The sequence below is a fragment of the Gossypium raimondii genome, chromosome 7, assembly GCF_025698545.1.
Source record: "Gossypium raimondii isolate GPD5lz chromosome 7, ASM2569854v1, whole genome shotgun sequence".
In the NCBI taxonomy this organism is placed as follows: domain Eukaryota; kingdom Viridiplantae; phylum Streptophyta; class Magnoliopsida; order Malvales; family Malvaceae; genus Gossypium; species Gossypium raimondii.
Window position 1 is genome coordinate 24,284,804 of NC_068571.1, and position 15,156 is coordinate 24,299,959.

Sequence of the window (15,156 nt, forward strand, 5' to 3'; positions counted from 1 at the left end):
CCAACGTAAGGGAGGATAGGAGTACGCCAGAAAGAATGTGTGAACCCTACTTGTGCAAGCGATGTCAAACAGGAGATCAAAACCATAAAGTTTTTACTTCTAATTCATAAAAGGTATATTGTATTGAAAACTCATTAAGTTCATTTGAACTTACTTAATTTTGTTATGTTTTCCATGTATGATGGTTTATATAAAGAGCTGAAGAGGTATCAAGCTAGAATTCGCTCAAGCTTAGGCGAACTTATGTTTTTCATTATAACACACATATAGTGGGGTAACCTTGAGGTTGAGCCTGAAGGTCAAAATTATCCTTTTGTAACTAAGTATGAATTGTATAAAACAAAGAGAAATTGATTTAAAATATTAGAACTGTTATCGTTAATTTTCTATAAGTCTGCTTGTTAAGACATTTGGTCTAGAAGTTGATAATTGTGTTTTCGATTAGCAGTTCAACAAACTAAGTTATGTATGATTAAGAAAGTGTATTTGGTTGATTTAGTTATGTTAGATTTACAATTTAGTTGAAATTTGTTTGTAGTTTTGTTTTGAAGTCGATATGACACTTTGTATCCGGACCCATCGATTAGGTCGGGTATAGGGTGTTACAAATTCACTTATCTTCCCTAACTAGACCAACTCCTCATAATCATGCATTGACCAATATCACATAATTTTCTTCTTACATTTTCTCATGATATAATTTCATTACTAAGATCTCACGCGTACAATATTTTTACTTCCCTAACTAGATCGACTCCTCATAATCATGTATTAACCAGCTTGATAGAACAACTTGTTGATATTGAAAGTTGTATTTATTTTGACCTTTAGGTTGGTTCTCAAGGAAGATGAGCCATGTCACCTATGCTCACCACACCAATTATTGTTACACTAAGTGGATTAGAGTAGTTAATGATGGTGCACATTGTGGCTTTGGGAAAAGTTGTTTACGATAATTGTATAGAGGTTAAATGAGAAGAGAAGGGTCTTAGAGGTATTTAGATAGATTTTCCCCTAATAAAGGTTGTTCTTCTCTCTATATGGGTGAGAAGAGGGCTTATAGAGTCTATAACCTGGGAAATGGGTCCCTTAGACAAGTGTCAGCGTGAGTGAGCTTAAAGGATAAGTCATAGTGAGTCTCCCGCATGTGTGTTTGAATATGATGGAGCTTTTAGGTGTTTCCTTCAAGCATTCTCAAATAATATGGATATGACTTACCTTTTGTACACTTGTAGAGCATGCATGGGACTAATAATGTAAGGTCCCACTAAATTTAGTTAATTATGATTAAGGATTTGTTAATTATAGTTTAATGAAATTAATTATGAATAATTTAGTTTAATTGAAGTATATAATTTAAAATTTAAAGAACAACAAGTCATTTTCTATTCATCTTATTCTCCATTGATTGTGAAAAGAATAATAGGGTTTCAAAAGTTTCAAACTTTCAACCAAAAATCGGTAAGCTCAATTAAGTCATTTTCTTGTAATTTTTATATTTTTGAGGTCATGGGAGCTTGATTTAGCTAACCTATGTACCAATTTGAAAAACTATTAAAGTTTTTGAAAGTTGTCATTGTTGTTTTCGTGAAGAATTTTGTGTTAAATTGATAATTTTAGGCCTAGATGTGAAGAAGGACCAGATTGTAAAATTTAAGTGTTAGTTTTTTCAAAAGGACCAAAATGCATAAATTGTATAATTTTTGTAAAATTTCTATAATAATATATAATAGAGGGTCCTAGGAGGATATGATTGAAATCGATTTTGAAATCGAAGCTCAAAATTGAAAGATATTGTTATTTCGGTTTTAGAGACTAAATTAAATCAAATGCAAAACTTTAGTGGCATTCAAAAAATGATATTGAACTGGTTCATGCATATTATAGGATGATATAAAAATGTTTTGTATTATTAAATTAAATTGAATAATTGTATAGATCGGGAATTGAACCAAATCGAAGATAATCGAGGAAAAGGTAAAATTGTAGAATAGTCCTTAAAAATATAATTTGGTTTCTATTTTGCCGCTTAATTTCATATGGAACTTACTATTTTTTTTATGTTATGTTTTATTCTATCGACATGTTTAGTCTCAAATGAATTGTAAAACATGAAAATGTTGGCTATTATGAAAGGGTTCAAGGTACCAATATGAATTGGTATAATTGGTTTATTTTGGAATGAATTGTAAAACATGAAAATGTTGGATATTATGAAAGGGTTCAAGGTACCAATATGAATGTTAAATGTGTACACGATATGTGTGACATGTGTATAATGGTACAAGATTCAAAATGATACAATTACAACAACGATGCCCAAGTGAACTTAGTAAAATATTAGTATATGTATGGTATGTCGGTAGGGTTAAATACGAAATTGATCAGGGATTTACATTATGATATGGGATCCAACATTTGTTGTGAATTCTCAGTTTATATGTATCGTTTATTTAGCCTGGACTGGTAACCTCGATCTGATGTCAGCTTGTGTGAGCAATTCTGATCTCTGTCAACTTGTGTGAGCAAAATAGTCTCGTATATTTTAGTTCAATTTACTAAGGTGCTCTCGGGCAAAATTTAACCTAATAAAATTGGAAACATTGAAATGGTTTGGATATGAATTGAATGGTACATGCTTCTAAATTGAGTTGTTGTATATGATCATTGTTACAAGTTTTTGATATGAATATGGTGTTATGCATTAGCCATTTCAACATATGTCAAAGAATGCCATATTGATTGCTAATGTGTTAAATGTTTAGCTTATTGAATTATTAAGGTAATTTAAGTAAAATTCATATGAACTTACTAAGCATTTTTTATGGTTACCCCATTGTTTTCCCTTTCCTTGTAGATTTCACCTTGCGGAAAAATGTCAATCAAATTGTTCAAAGCTTACATTGTCCCATTTTGTAATCAGTAGCTTTTTTATTATTTTAAGTCCTAATTTGTGGCATGTACATATTTATTTTGTATATGTTAACTTTGAATGTTGAACATTGCTAAAATCAACCTAATGCACAATTTTGGCAATGTTAATGTCTTAATGAAATGGTATGTTTTAGTAAATGGTTTGAGATGTGTATGTGGAAATTGAGTTGGCATATTTGGATATGAATTGGTGTTGACAAGTTGGTATTTAGGTGATTGTTTGATATATATATATATATATATGCCACGGTAATAAGATGATATGTCTAATGGTTGATTAGGTGATATAAATTGTTAAGAAGTTGATTGTGTTATTTCCACTTATTTTGGTATGTGTTTTAAAGTGTTTTGGTGCAGGTGAAGTTATTCATTTGTGCATAAAATGATAAGTTTGTGTGGAAGCTTGAACTAAGTACCAAATGGATCAAAATTTACCAAAAACAAAATCTGCATCCCGACATGCAACTTAGCTCATCGCAACATCAACCAAAACAATGAGTCACATCACGACGTCGAGTGGCCTGAAGTCACGATGTGACATACTATTTTGACGACATCACAACATGGAGAAAGTGACATCACGATGTTGGCCCTGAATTTTTAAAACTTCGCAATCTGGTCATATTTTGTGTTCAAGTTATCAAAAGAGCTTTCATAAGATCAAATTTGATTTTTTATCATAATTTAAAGGTAATTGAATCATATTAGAATTTATAAATGATTGTTTTATTGCAAACTTGACGGTAGTTACTCCGGCAACGATTGTGCCATCTTGTAGCTCGGATCTGGCAATCAGGTTGGGTGAGGGGTGTTACATCTATAGCCAACTGAAATGAATTCACTTCACATCTTAGAAGTTCATATTTTGCATCCTTTGCCAAAATCCACCAGATTTCGTATCCAAACACTTCCTAAATCATTTAGGCTCATGACATATCAACTTTTTAGAGAACTCATACCATATTAAAACTTGTCCATACTAATAATTGAACAGATCAAATTCACTTATCTTCCTTAACTAGATCGACTCCTCATAATCATGTATCGGCCAACATCACATGATTTTCTTCTTACGTTTGTTCAAGATATAATTTCATAACCACGATCTCATATGTACAAATTTTTTAATTACCTATACTAGACCAACTCCTCATAATCATGTATTGACCAGCTTGGTAGAACAACTTGTTGATATTAAAAGTTGTATTTATTTTGACCTTTAAGTTGGTTCTTGAGGAAAATGAGCCATGTCACCTATGCTCACCACACCAATTGTTGATACACTGAGTGGATTAGGATAGTTGATGATGGTTCACATGGTGGCCTTGCGAAGAGTCATTTAAGATAATTGTATGGAGGTTAAATAAGAAGATAGGAGTCTTAGAGGGATTTAGATAGAGTTTCCCCCAGTAAAGGTTGTTCTTCTCTCTATATGGGTGAGAAGAGGGCTTATAGAGCCTATAATCTGGGAAATGGGTCCCTTGGGCAAGTGTCAACTTAAGGGATTTAAAAGGATAAGTCATGGTGAGTCTCCTGCATCTGTGTTTGAATGTGATAGAGCTGCTAGGTGTCTCCTTCAAGCATTCTCAAATAATATGAATGTGACTTACCTTTTGTACACTTGTAGAGCATGCATGGGACTGATGTTGAGCAAAAAGACCAAGATTTGACCAAGTGGTGAGGTCATTTTGGACATGTTTTAGCAAGAGACTTTGGGCGATCTTCATCTTGATTAGATGAGGTAGAGACTACTACAAGTTGCAACAACAGTTACGCCACTCATCCATGTTTTTTAGTTAAATTTCATTGCTTAGTGTTAAGATTGCTTAGTATATTACTTGTTTTCTCTTAAAAATCCATCTTTCAGGGGTCTTTTAGGCTTAAGGCTAACGAGAAAGAAAATATAATAATTATAATTAATGTTTAATTGTTTTTAAATAAAACTATTAATATTTATTTATAAGTGATAATAAATCATATTATTATTTAACGACCGTACACGAGACTCTGCATCAAATACCAAGGTTGTGGAACTCAAAGTTTTGTGTGCAAAAGCAATAAATCTGGTGGCGCTGATTTTTTGCATCAGCTGTTGTTCTTGGCATAACACCAAGCATTTGGTGGGCTAGCTTACAATGATATACACCGATTGTATACATAATTATGTTGATAAGGGTCTACTGGTGAGGGAAAACGACCATTTAGCTTAACCTTTTTTTTTTTTCTTTTTTTTTAAATTTGGTGGTTCAGTCAGTGGTTTTCATGAGATTACCCTGCTTTTATCTTTTGCAAAATCGTCCCTAATAATGTTGGAATTGATTGAGAATTTTTCGTTCTAACTAAAGCAAAAAAATAAATAAAAGGCCAGAATTGCTTCTTTTGACCTGACCCCATTGTTTGAATTATACATAATAAATAAAAATGAAGAAAGAGTCATGAGGACGGCCGTGAATAAGAAACTTCTCAAACGAGAATAGATCAAAATGTGATTTGAAAATTATTTATTCTAGAAACACAACGCAAACCCAAAGCTAAACTGCTCTCTTTTTTATCATTTATATATTTAGGTCATATTCTGCTTTTCATCCTTCTACTATCCTCAAATTCACATTCTTTCATTTCTTTTCCTTCTTTTATAATCTCGTTATTAAAAAAAAATATAGTTACGTTCATCCAACTTTTTTTTTTAGTCACTAATTCTTTTGAAATTAAATATTTTAGTCACTCACCCGTTGTAATTAGATGACTAACAGAAAGTTGACGTGGGCTTTTTTATTGGTCTAATGATAATTTTAGCCTTCTAATATTTATACACTCTATCATTTTATCCAAAATATAAAAAATTCAACAAATTTCGCCTTAATATTTACAAAACCTTATCATTTTAGTTTGAATTCTAACAAAAATCAATTATATTTTGCATACGTGGGATTTATAAAATGTTTTATAGAAAATTCAACAACTTTAGTCATTAATATTTATAAAATTATGAAAATATTTTTTGTATTAAAATAAGTCATATTATTTAAATATATTTAAATATTTTCATTTTAACAAAACCAATTATAATTTGCATACGTGAGATTTAAATTTGCACTAATTAGATTAGTAAAACCATAAATTTACCACTCAACCAAAGCATCATTTTAACGTGTTTTGCACATTTTTATTTTAATATGCATAATTCATTATCACCATCAATTGTATATATGTACTATTTATTAAGTGTTTTCTTGAGTTGGTGTCACCTCAACTAGGTCACCAACTCGATTAGAAAAATGATGAAATACATTTTCATAATTAAAATAAATTATATTATTCAAGGGTTTTTAGTCTTTTCATTTTAACAAAACACGTAAAAATATGTATATAATAGGATTAAAACCTACACCAATTACATCAATAAAACCTTAAATTTACCATTCAACCAAAGTTTCATCTTAATATCGTAATTTATTATCCCTCATTAGTTGTATATATTAACAATGTTGTTAATTGAGTTGATACACAAGTAAACTTGACACTAACTCACAATCGATGGCAACATCATGCAAAATATTTCTAGTGCATTTAGTTTTGTTAATCGATGCATTTATGTTGTTAATTTCATGTGTTATTATGATTAATTAATTTCAAACCATATGTTTCATTGTTTATTGTATGTCATTTGTAAACATATATATGTGTTTTAAATATGTGGATTTCACACATACGCGTGTGATATGATTTCTAGTAAAAATATGAGCATAAAGATTAAAAATCAAATTCAAGTATAAATGGAGGGGCCAAAACCAAATTTGACCATATATTTGTTTATTTAAAATGAAAATATATTTCAATTTCAAAGTTCAGACTCCGTGGCATGGCCGCCCCGGCCAATTAGATAACCATTCACGAAATTTGAAAAAAAAAAAGTCTCAAGGAAACTCAACTCTCCTCCTTCCTTTCTTTTTCTTCTCTTTCAGCAATAAAATCCTTTCCATTTCTTTCTCTCCTGTTACCCTTCGCAAAGCAAAGAACCTCAAATCCTCTTCTATCGTCCTTTGTTTACAGAGATTTGTATTTGTTTCTATCTGATAGGGTTAAGGAGTTAGTGTGATGGGGCAACAATCGCTGATTTACGCCTTCGTGGCGCGAGGCACCATGGTTTTAGCGGACTACACCGAATTCACCGGCAACTTCACCGGCATAGCTTCTCAATGCCTCCAGAAACTTCCTGCTTCCAACAACAAGTTCACTTACAACTGCGATGGCCATACCTTTAACTATCTCGTCGATAACGGCTACAGTAATCTCTCTCTCTCTCTCTCTCTCTCTCTCTCTCTATATATATATATATATATATATATATATATCTGATCTGTCTTTTTACTGCTTCATTGACACGGCGCGAAGTTGTTACTGTTCCTGTTCTCGTTGTTGTTGATGATCGGTATTTCTTGGCTGCTTATTTGTTGTTTATTACGTATTTTTTATTTGACTTTTCTTTTAAGTGATTTACTTGATTGATAGGAAAAGTGAGAGAGATAGAATCGGTTGGATTCTTGCTATTTCAAGAATAGAGTTGGTTAACATTGTACAATAAATGATGTATGCATCTATTAATGTGCTATTTAATTTTGGGAAGTTATGCTTTAATTTAACTTGTAAATCAAACTTTCCGAAACTGAGTAGGAGTTAAAACTAAATGATTGAATGTTCGGTCGATTCAAATGAATTAAATCTGCATAGTAATCTTGTGACAAAGGCTATCTTAGCCATATCTCGAAGCAAAAAAAAAAACGTTAATCGCATTTTCATACAAGAGTAAATTCATTATATTTTGAATAACTAAAAAAAAAAACTTAAAACTTTTCCAACAACGGAAACGCAGATTTTACTTTTATATAAACATTTATGCATGAACATGTTTTATAACTTAATCAGTTGCTCATTCTGATATATGTATTTTTTTCCTTTGTAAGTTATCATTTTATAGCGTTTGTTGTCTTTTGTATGCCTATGCACCACTACGGTACATAAGCCCTAAAGAATCAACATGAGCTGGAGCTAGAATGGTTAGAACCTTGCTTGGTTTCAGTTCGTCCTTTTCGGTCCATGATTTCCCCTGAATTTTCTTTTGCTCAAATTATGACATGTTAAAAAGTCAACAATTGTATATCTATCTACTTGGAAAAATATCATTTGTTCTAGAACATCCATATTCTTAAGCTCAATTCCCTTACATGGTCACATCACAAAATCTTGTGGTCATAACAGAGTACGAGTTACATGTTTGCCATTTTTCATTTCACTCAAGTGTGTTATTGTGTGCTTTCACTAATATATATATTGAAGTGGATTACTAGTTATGTAACTTCATCACTTTAGCAAATAGTTGATGTCCTTTGGTCACATCCTCCATATTTGTAGAAGAAGAGGAATGTTTGGTCCTTTAATGTTTGCTTATACATTGAAAGCCTGAAAGCTTAAGAGTTCATTTCCTTTTGCTTGCATGATTTTTTCCTGTTACTTCACAAGTTGTTCTGCATCCTCTATCATGAAACACCACCACCATTGCTAGCTTGAATGAACCCTCCTTCCTTTCTCTTTGCAGCTTACTGCGTGGTTGCTGTTGAATCCGTTGGCCGACAAGTCCCAATTGCCTTTCTTGAGAGAATTAAGGAGGATTTTACCAAGCGATATGGTGGAGGAAAAGCTGCAACAGCTTCTGCAAACAGCCTTAGCAAGGAGTTTGGGTATTTTATATTCCTTGAATTAAATACAATGCCTTCTTTGTTATCAAGTACATTGATGCTATGTGTTTATTATCATTGACCTAGGCCTAAGCTAAAGGAGCATATGGAATATTGCATTGATCATCCAGAGGAGATTAGTAAGATTGCCAAAGTGAAAGCTCAAGTTTCAGAAGTCAAAGGAGTAATGATGGAAAATATTGAAAAGGTGCTTGTTATTTTTCATAGTTGCTGTTATATACTTGATAAAAGGAGTGCAATTTAAGGGTTTTAAGTGGGCAAAGAGTTCCACTTCACAAATTTCTAGGTCATGAATGATAAATCATTTGGATCTTATTATTATTATTATTATTATTATTATTGACATTTTTTTTGCAGGTTCTGGACCGTGGCGGGAAAATTGAGATTCTGGTAGATAAAACGGAAAATCTTCGCTCTCAGGTCAGCAAATATATCTCACACTGTACCTTGAAGTATGGGCAATGTCCTCTAAAACTGCCAAGCTTATTATTTGGACTTGTTTAGGGGACTGACTGGTAAAACCATGCTAACCCCTACTTGAAAATGAAATACAAGTATACATTTTCCAATTTTTATTTAGAAAAGTTAGAATCACAGGTTAACTGCTTTTGGTTAGATCGAATGTAGTGCAATGTTTGGGCTTCTTGTGTGACTATTTGGTAAAGCACAAAATAAAGTACATTTCATGTTAACTATTACTGTTAGCTTCATGAGATAAGTCCAAGACAGGAATATGTTAATCAATTGTGCATTTCATTTCATTTATAAAAGCATTTAGCAACACCATTTCTCAGAATTTGAAGGGACTAGCTGAATAGTTGAATTCGAAAACTGGAAATTTTCTTTGCAGGATTCTTCAACTGGTGAATTCAAAATTATAGGCAAGGATGCTTGTCTTAGTTTACTTATTTTCTCTACTCTATGGGTGCTTTTTGGTAGGCACAAGATTTCAGGCAGCAGGGAACCCGGATGAGGAGAAAGATGTGGTTGCAGAACATGAAGGTAAAGCTGATAGTTTTGGGAATCCTGATCGCATTGATTCTCATTATCGTGCTGTCCATTTGCGGTGGCTTCCATTGTTGAAGAGAATACGCTCATCTGCTCTGCTATGGACTCTATTTCCACTTCATTGATCAGAGGTATTGTTGCAGTCGCACAACTGTATTGATGCCCGTCTGCCTATACATTTCTTGATTACACGTTCTTTTTTATTTTCTGGTGTAGCCTAAATCACAAGACAGTGTGCTGTATATTACAGTTTGGATTCTTTTGATTGCATTAAGTTCATTGATGTGTGGAAATTCATTATCCGTCTTTTTGAAACTGGATTTTGATATATAAAATTGAATAATTATAATTAAATTACATATCCGTCTCTTTGACAAATAGTTGGGCAATATAGCAAGCAACTTTAAAATTTAAGCATTTTAAGATGATCGTGTATTCACGACATCATGGCTCAATGTGCTTTTTAAACTCCATTGCATTTTCTTAGGACACACGCTTCATAACTCCAGTATTGGAACAGAACACAGAATATTATTATTATGAATTTAAGCCAAGTTATACAGTGTGGACTGATTTGATTATGGATGCTGTTCGGCTCGGTTTATAAAAATAAAAAAAACCAAAATGTTACACATTAACCATAGAAAAAGAACAAAATTAAACCATTACCACCCTAACTTATTGCCCCTCCCAAAAAAATAAGTAAGTGCATTAGTCTGAAGACGGAGAGTTTCATATGTCGATTTCCATGTTATCTATCAGCCTAACCTTGCCAAACCAAGCAGCAATGCAAAAAACAACAGGACCCTTAATCTCTTCCACTGACTTCAAATTCTCCTGATCAACTATCTGCGAGAACGCAGATTACGATTGAAATTAGGGAACTACCAATAGAATACGAGAACCCGACAAGGGCATGGCATCTTTAATAAACATGGTCCCAATTTTGACAAAGAATTTATGTGTTTACGTCTCATGACATACATGGATTGTAAAGTCATGGCATCTTTAATAAACTTTTATTACACCAGAAATTAGGATCATTTTCACTCACTAAACACTATATCATGGTCCTTTTAAAGGAAAAACAGCTACTCCTAAAACCTGCAACATGAAATATATATACATTGCAGCCAAAAATAATAAAAAAAATTCTAATACACAACATTGGCATTAAAGAGGGATCACAGTGGATGTGAACTTGGCAAATTGCTGGTAAGAGGGTGCAAGCAAGTATTCAAACTTGATGCTTATCCTGTTTGCTGTTGGTTTCACACCCATAATGGGAATGAACCAGTTGATAGTAACTTCACCGTAGTCCAACAGCACTAACAGAATACCAGAAATAATGATGACAAAATGACCAAATAGGAAATGAATGGTTAGGAGAAAGAAATGAATTAATAGAACTAGACATGGTGGGCATTTTGGAGGGTTCATGGGATCAGATAAACTTGGGTGCGTTCTCAGCCATGCACACTACTTGAAGTTAGGCTTATTGGACAGCCAATAAAAAAAATCCCCACAAACTGTGGTTTGGACTCTGCACCATAGCCAGGGAGGGGGCCCAAACATCATTGGCACTTGAGGTGGAGGAGGGGGGCAGGACAATAAACAGGCTCTCAATATGACAATAACTTTTCAGATTTTTTTGTTCATATCAGAGGCTTCAAATAGTTAAGTAAAAATGTCATTTAAGCATTTATGCTTCGTTTGCTAGGAGTATTATTTTTTCAACATGTCTTAATACAGGAATTAATAATAAACTAATTTCACTTGATAACTTTTAGCCACTCACATGACTTGTTTTCAGCAAAGAAAAGGAAAAAGACATTACATTTTCCGAAGAGGTCTTATTTTTTACTAGAGTTTTACTCGTCCTTCTAATTTCAAGTTTAAAATTACACTAATTATTGTTTATGTTATCACAAACTATTTTAATAGTTATGCAAAAATTAATATTCTTGTGTTAATACACTAAATAACCAAACGAGGCATTAACTTCTTAATTACTCCAAGCTATATAAAAGATCAAGTTAGAACAAGAAAGATTGTAGCTAACCTCAGCATAATCAATTCTTCCCCCAGCTTGAGTTATTGTTAGGATAGCTGAATCCTTTAGTTCTCTACATTTAACTTGCCCTTCTTTAGCAGCAGCTTTAGCCTTTGACAATGACCTGCTAATAGACAATGCCTGCAAGATAAAATACGAACTAATTCAGTCACATTCGTGTGGAACCATATTTGCAGCCTAAAAAACAGGCTTTGTAACAATTAGTATAAAAGCTTAACGCAATTTATCCACTTCGCTAGGCACTACATAATGAGAGTTAAGCATCTAGACAAATAGCATCTCCATCAAACAGACCATCGAATAAGTACAATAATGAAGGAACCTTTTGCCTTTCTTCAGGGGAGAGATGCACATTTCGTGAACTCAGCGCAAGGCCATCGCTATCACGGGTTATCTCAGACCCCACAATTTCAATGGCGAAATCAAGATCTCGAACCTGTAGCAAATAAAGACACAACAGTTTAAAAATATAAAACAATAAACCGATGTTTATGAATTACCATATTAAAAACTACTAATAAGATGAAGAAGATAAATGAGTTACGAAAATCTCACCATCCGTTGTATTATCCTCCACTGCTGATAATCCTTTTTACCAAAGACAGCAACATCAGGTTCCACAATGTGAAACAACTTGGTCACAATGGTGGCAACCCCTCTGAAGAACACGGGCCTACTTTTCCCACACAATCCTTTCTCCAATCTTTCAACTCTCACCCATGTTTCATGCCCACTCCCCTTCTCCTCCACACATGAAACCACCCCATTCCCATCCCCACCACCAGCACCCAAATTCTCATTTCCATTCTTATTCTTTTGCTTCTCATCACTATCATTGTTATAGTCATACAGATTCTTAGGGCAAAAAACAACATCAACTCCACCAGGAACAGACTTAAGCTTAAGCATATCACCATGTAAATCAGATGGGTATGTTGAAAGGTCCTCGGAAGGAGAAAACTGACCTGGGTTTACATAGATAGAGACAACTATGAGGTGGCTGTGCTTGTGTGCTTCTTGGATGAGAGACAGGTGGCCCTGGTGAAGGTAACCCATGGTAGGAACTAACCCAATTGATTTGCCTTGGGATCTCATCTTTCTCGACCACTTTCTCATCTCATCTTTGGCTGTTATTACCAATGGCTCTTTAGCTGCCATTAGATTGGAGCTATCAAAAGTTACAAAGTTTTGTCCCTCAGGAATTTGTCGCTCAAAAATATCAACTTTTGAGGGTGGAAGGCCTGAGGGAAATTTTCGGGCTGGCTACCGCCTTTGGTTTCTTTAGAGCGGCTAGTTTGGAAATTGGAAAGTGAGAGTAAAACGCCGCCTAAGATTGACGGTTGAACCAAAACCATGATTTTTACTTAATAATAGTGGTCAAATTCTGCTATTAGACCCTGTACATTGTGTAAGTTTTAGATTTAGTACCTGTACTTTAATTTGATCAAATTTAGTCCCGGTACTTTTCGAATTTGGAAATTTTAGTCATAACCAAATGGTAGCAGTTAATATGTTTGATTAAATTATGCTATTAGTCCTATATTATGTTTGAAGTTATAAGTTTAGTGTATGTTCTCAAACCTGAATCATTATTAGTCACTATATTTTTGAATTTCAAATTTTAACGTTTGTCATTAAATCTATTAGCTGATCTTTTTGTGAGTAATATATGGAAATAACAAGCTAACATAGTATTACACATGCGATAATATATTTAAAACATCAAAATTTGAAAATAATGAACTTAACTTAAAGAATTTAATAATTACAAGTTGGTCAAGACTAATATTTTCAAATTCTAAAAATACGAAACTGAAAATAACCAAATTAAAGTACATATGTTAAATATACAACTTATGCAAAATATAGAGTCTAATAGCCGAATTTGACCTAATAATAGTAATGGAAGCACCTTTAGAAAATGTAAACTACCCGATAGGTCAATCAATTTTCAAGGTGTTGTCATTTTGGTCACTTAAAAAATTCTTGTAATTCTATCATTCAATTTTTAGGGTGCTTAGATTTTAGTCACCTAAGCATTAAACCTTAATCATGGCTAAATGTACATACCAAATCATGTCCACGTCATGTTTACATTTTCATTTAGATTACTCAACTTCTAGGTCTCTTTCATTTTGGTAACCAAAAATCTTTTCTTTAAGGTCTTATCCAGGTAAAAAATATTAAAGATTAAAGTGAAAAAACAGTATTAAACTAAAATAATGCATTAAAACTTATCAAATTATACATGTTTATCCCATTATCAAAATTTCTAAGTTTCTTTTTCTTCAATCTTGAAATTTAAAACATCAAAATCAATTAAATAAATTTTTGAGATTTTTTATCCTTTGATAACTTCAACCAATTTGTTACAATAAAATTGGAATTAAGTGAATTAATTAATTTAATATCCTTCTAAATTTTAATTATTTTATATTTCCAAATTATTTTTAAAGAAATCAACTGAAATAACTCATATTTAATAATTATTTACGAACTTAAATTTCTTTTGATTATATAATCTCGAATCGTCCATGCTAAGCTAAAAGCAAAGAAAAATTGCTTGTTCTTCATTTGAGTAAATAAGTGATGAAAATATTTTTAGGTTTTGTTTGGCATGTAAGATACAATTGCTTGATCTTTGTTTTGGTAAAGAAGTGATGAAAAAATAATCACAAGAAATTTGGAATTTGTAGTCAAATTGATTTGGTTTGGACATGATTTTGAATGTTTTAAAGACTCCAAGGGTGGTTCCAATATATATATATATCCAGGTGTGTATTTCGGTACATCATCTGTGCTATACTGATACATGGCACAATGTTCCGGCACATCATCCATGATGTACAGATACCTGGAAGCAAACATGGGCCATTACACTGTTTTGGGCTTTTTGAGCCCACCGAGCACCCTATACGATTTCTAAATGATTTTAAAATGTTGTGTTAAATTTATTTTATGAGGTTTTTTATTTGAATTATTTTCTAACGGTTGTTTGCAACTTTTAATTTATTTGATTTATTATATAAAAAAAGTTCCTAGAAAATAATTCAATAATTAATTAGGTTCTCACTCGGAAACAACACTCAATTGAGTCCTCAATCGAATTTAAACAATCAATTAAGTCCTCGTCCTTTGATGTCGTTAACTTCGTCACGTGGCATGTCGGTCATTTCTGCTATATTTGTTTAAACAAATTAAAAATTCTAAAAAATATAAAAATTTAGAATTTTTTTATTTTTTAAAATATAAAAATAAAAACATTTAAAATAATAGAAAATCATTTAAAATATTTTTAAAAATAGAATTTTAAAATTATAAAATTAAAATTTTCAAAATTATAAAAATTATAAAATGCTAAAAGTCATAAGAAAATTAAAAAAA

The 15,156-nt window shown here is 32.3% G+C and overlaps 2 protein-coding genes across 2 annotated transcripts; one reads left to right on the plus strand and one right to left on the minus strand.

The window, feature by feature from the left end:
• Nucleotides 1–6,790: 6,790 nt before the first annotated feature.
• LOC105799042 (vesicle-associated membrane protein 722) lies at nucleotides 6,791–10,055 on the plus strand. Its single transcript, XM_012629374.2, has 5 exons — nucleotides 6,791–7,222; nucleotides 8,531–8,672; nucleotides 8,757–8,877; nucleotides 9,048–9,110; nucleotides 9,630–10,055. Exons 1-5 carry the CDS (start codon nucleotides 7,033–7,035, stop codon nucleotides 9,771–9,773), a joined length of 660 nt encoding a protein of 219 aa, XP_012484828.1. The 5' UTR covers nucleotides 6,791–7,032; the 3' UTR covers nucleotides 9,774–10,055.
• A 154-nt stretch (nucleotides 10,056–10,209) lies between these two features.
• On the minus strand, nucleotides 10,210–13,092 carry LOC105799032 (pantoate--beta-alanine ligase). The gene is made up of 4 exons (XM_012629359.2): nucleotides 12,328–13,092; nucleotides 12,095–12,208; nucleotides 11,761–11,892; nucleotides 10,210–10,547 (listed from the first exon to the last, which is right to left on the minus strand). The coding sequence occupies exons 1-4, from the start codon at nucleotides 12,928–12,930 to the stop codon at nucleotides 10,431–10,433; spliced, it is 966 nt and encodes a 321-aa protein (XP_012484813.1). The 5' UTR covers nucleotides 12,931–13,092; the 3' UTR covers nucleotides 10,210–10,430.
• Between the last annotated feature and the right edge of the window lie 2,064 nt (nucleotides 13,093–15,156).

What these genes read in the sequence shown, in the direction of transcription:
- LOC105799042 (XM_012629374.2), top strand. Translation starts at nt 7,033, where the DNA reads ATGGGGCAACAATCGCTGATTTACGCCTTCGTGGCGCGAGGCACCATG. An exon ending in TCTCGTCGATAACGGCTACA is followed by an intron (nt 7,223 to 8,530) that starts GTAATCTCTCTC and finishes TTCTCTTTGCAG; the next exon opens with CTTACTGCGTGGTTGCTGTT. An exon ending in CGGAAAATCTTCGCTCTCAG is followed by an intron (nt 9,111 to 9,629) that starts GTCAGCAAATAT and finishes GCTTTTTGGTAG; the next exon opens with GCACAAGATTTCAGGCAGCA.
- LOC105799032 (XM_012629359.2), bottom strand. Translation starts at nt 12,930, where the DNA reads ATGGCAGCTAAAGAGCCATTGGTAATAACAGCCAAAGATGAGATGAGA. An exon ending in CCCCTGAAGAAAGGCAAAAG is followed by an intron (nt 11,893 to 12,094) that starts GTTCCTTCATTA and finishes TTTATCTTGCAG; the next exon opens with GCATTGTCTATTAGCAGGTC. An exon ending in GAAGAATTGATTATGCTGAG is followed by an intron (nt 10,548 to 11,760) that starts GTTAGCTACAAT and finishes GCGTTCTCGCAG; the next exon opens with ATAGTTGATCAGGAGAATTT.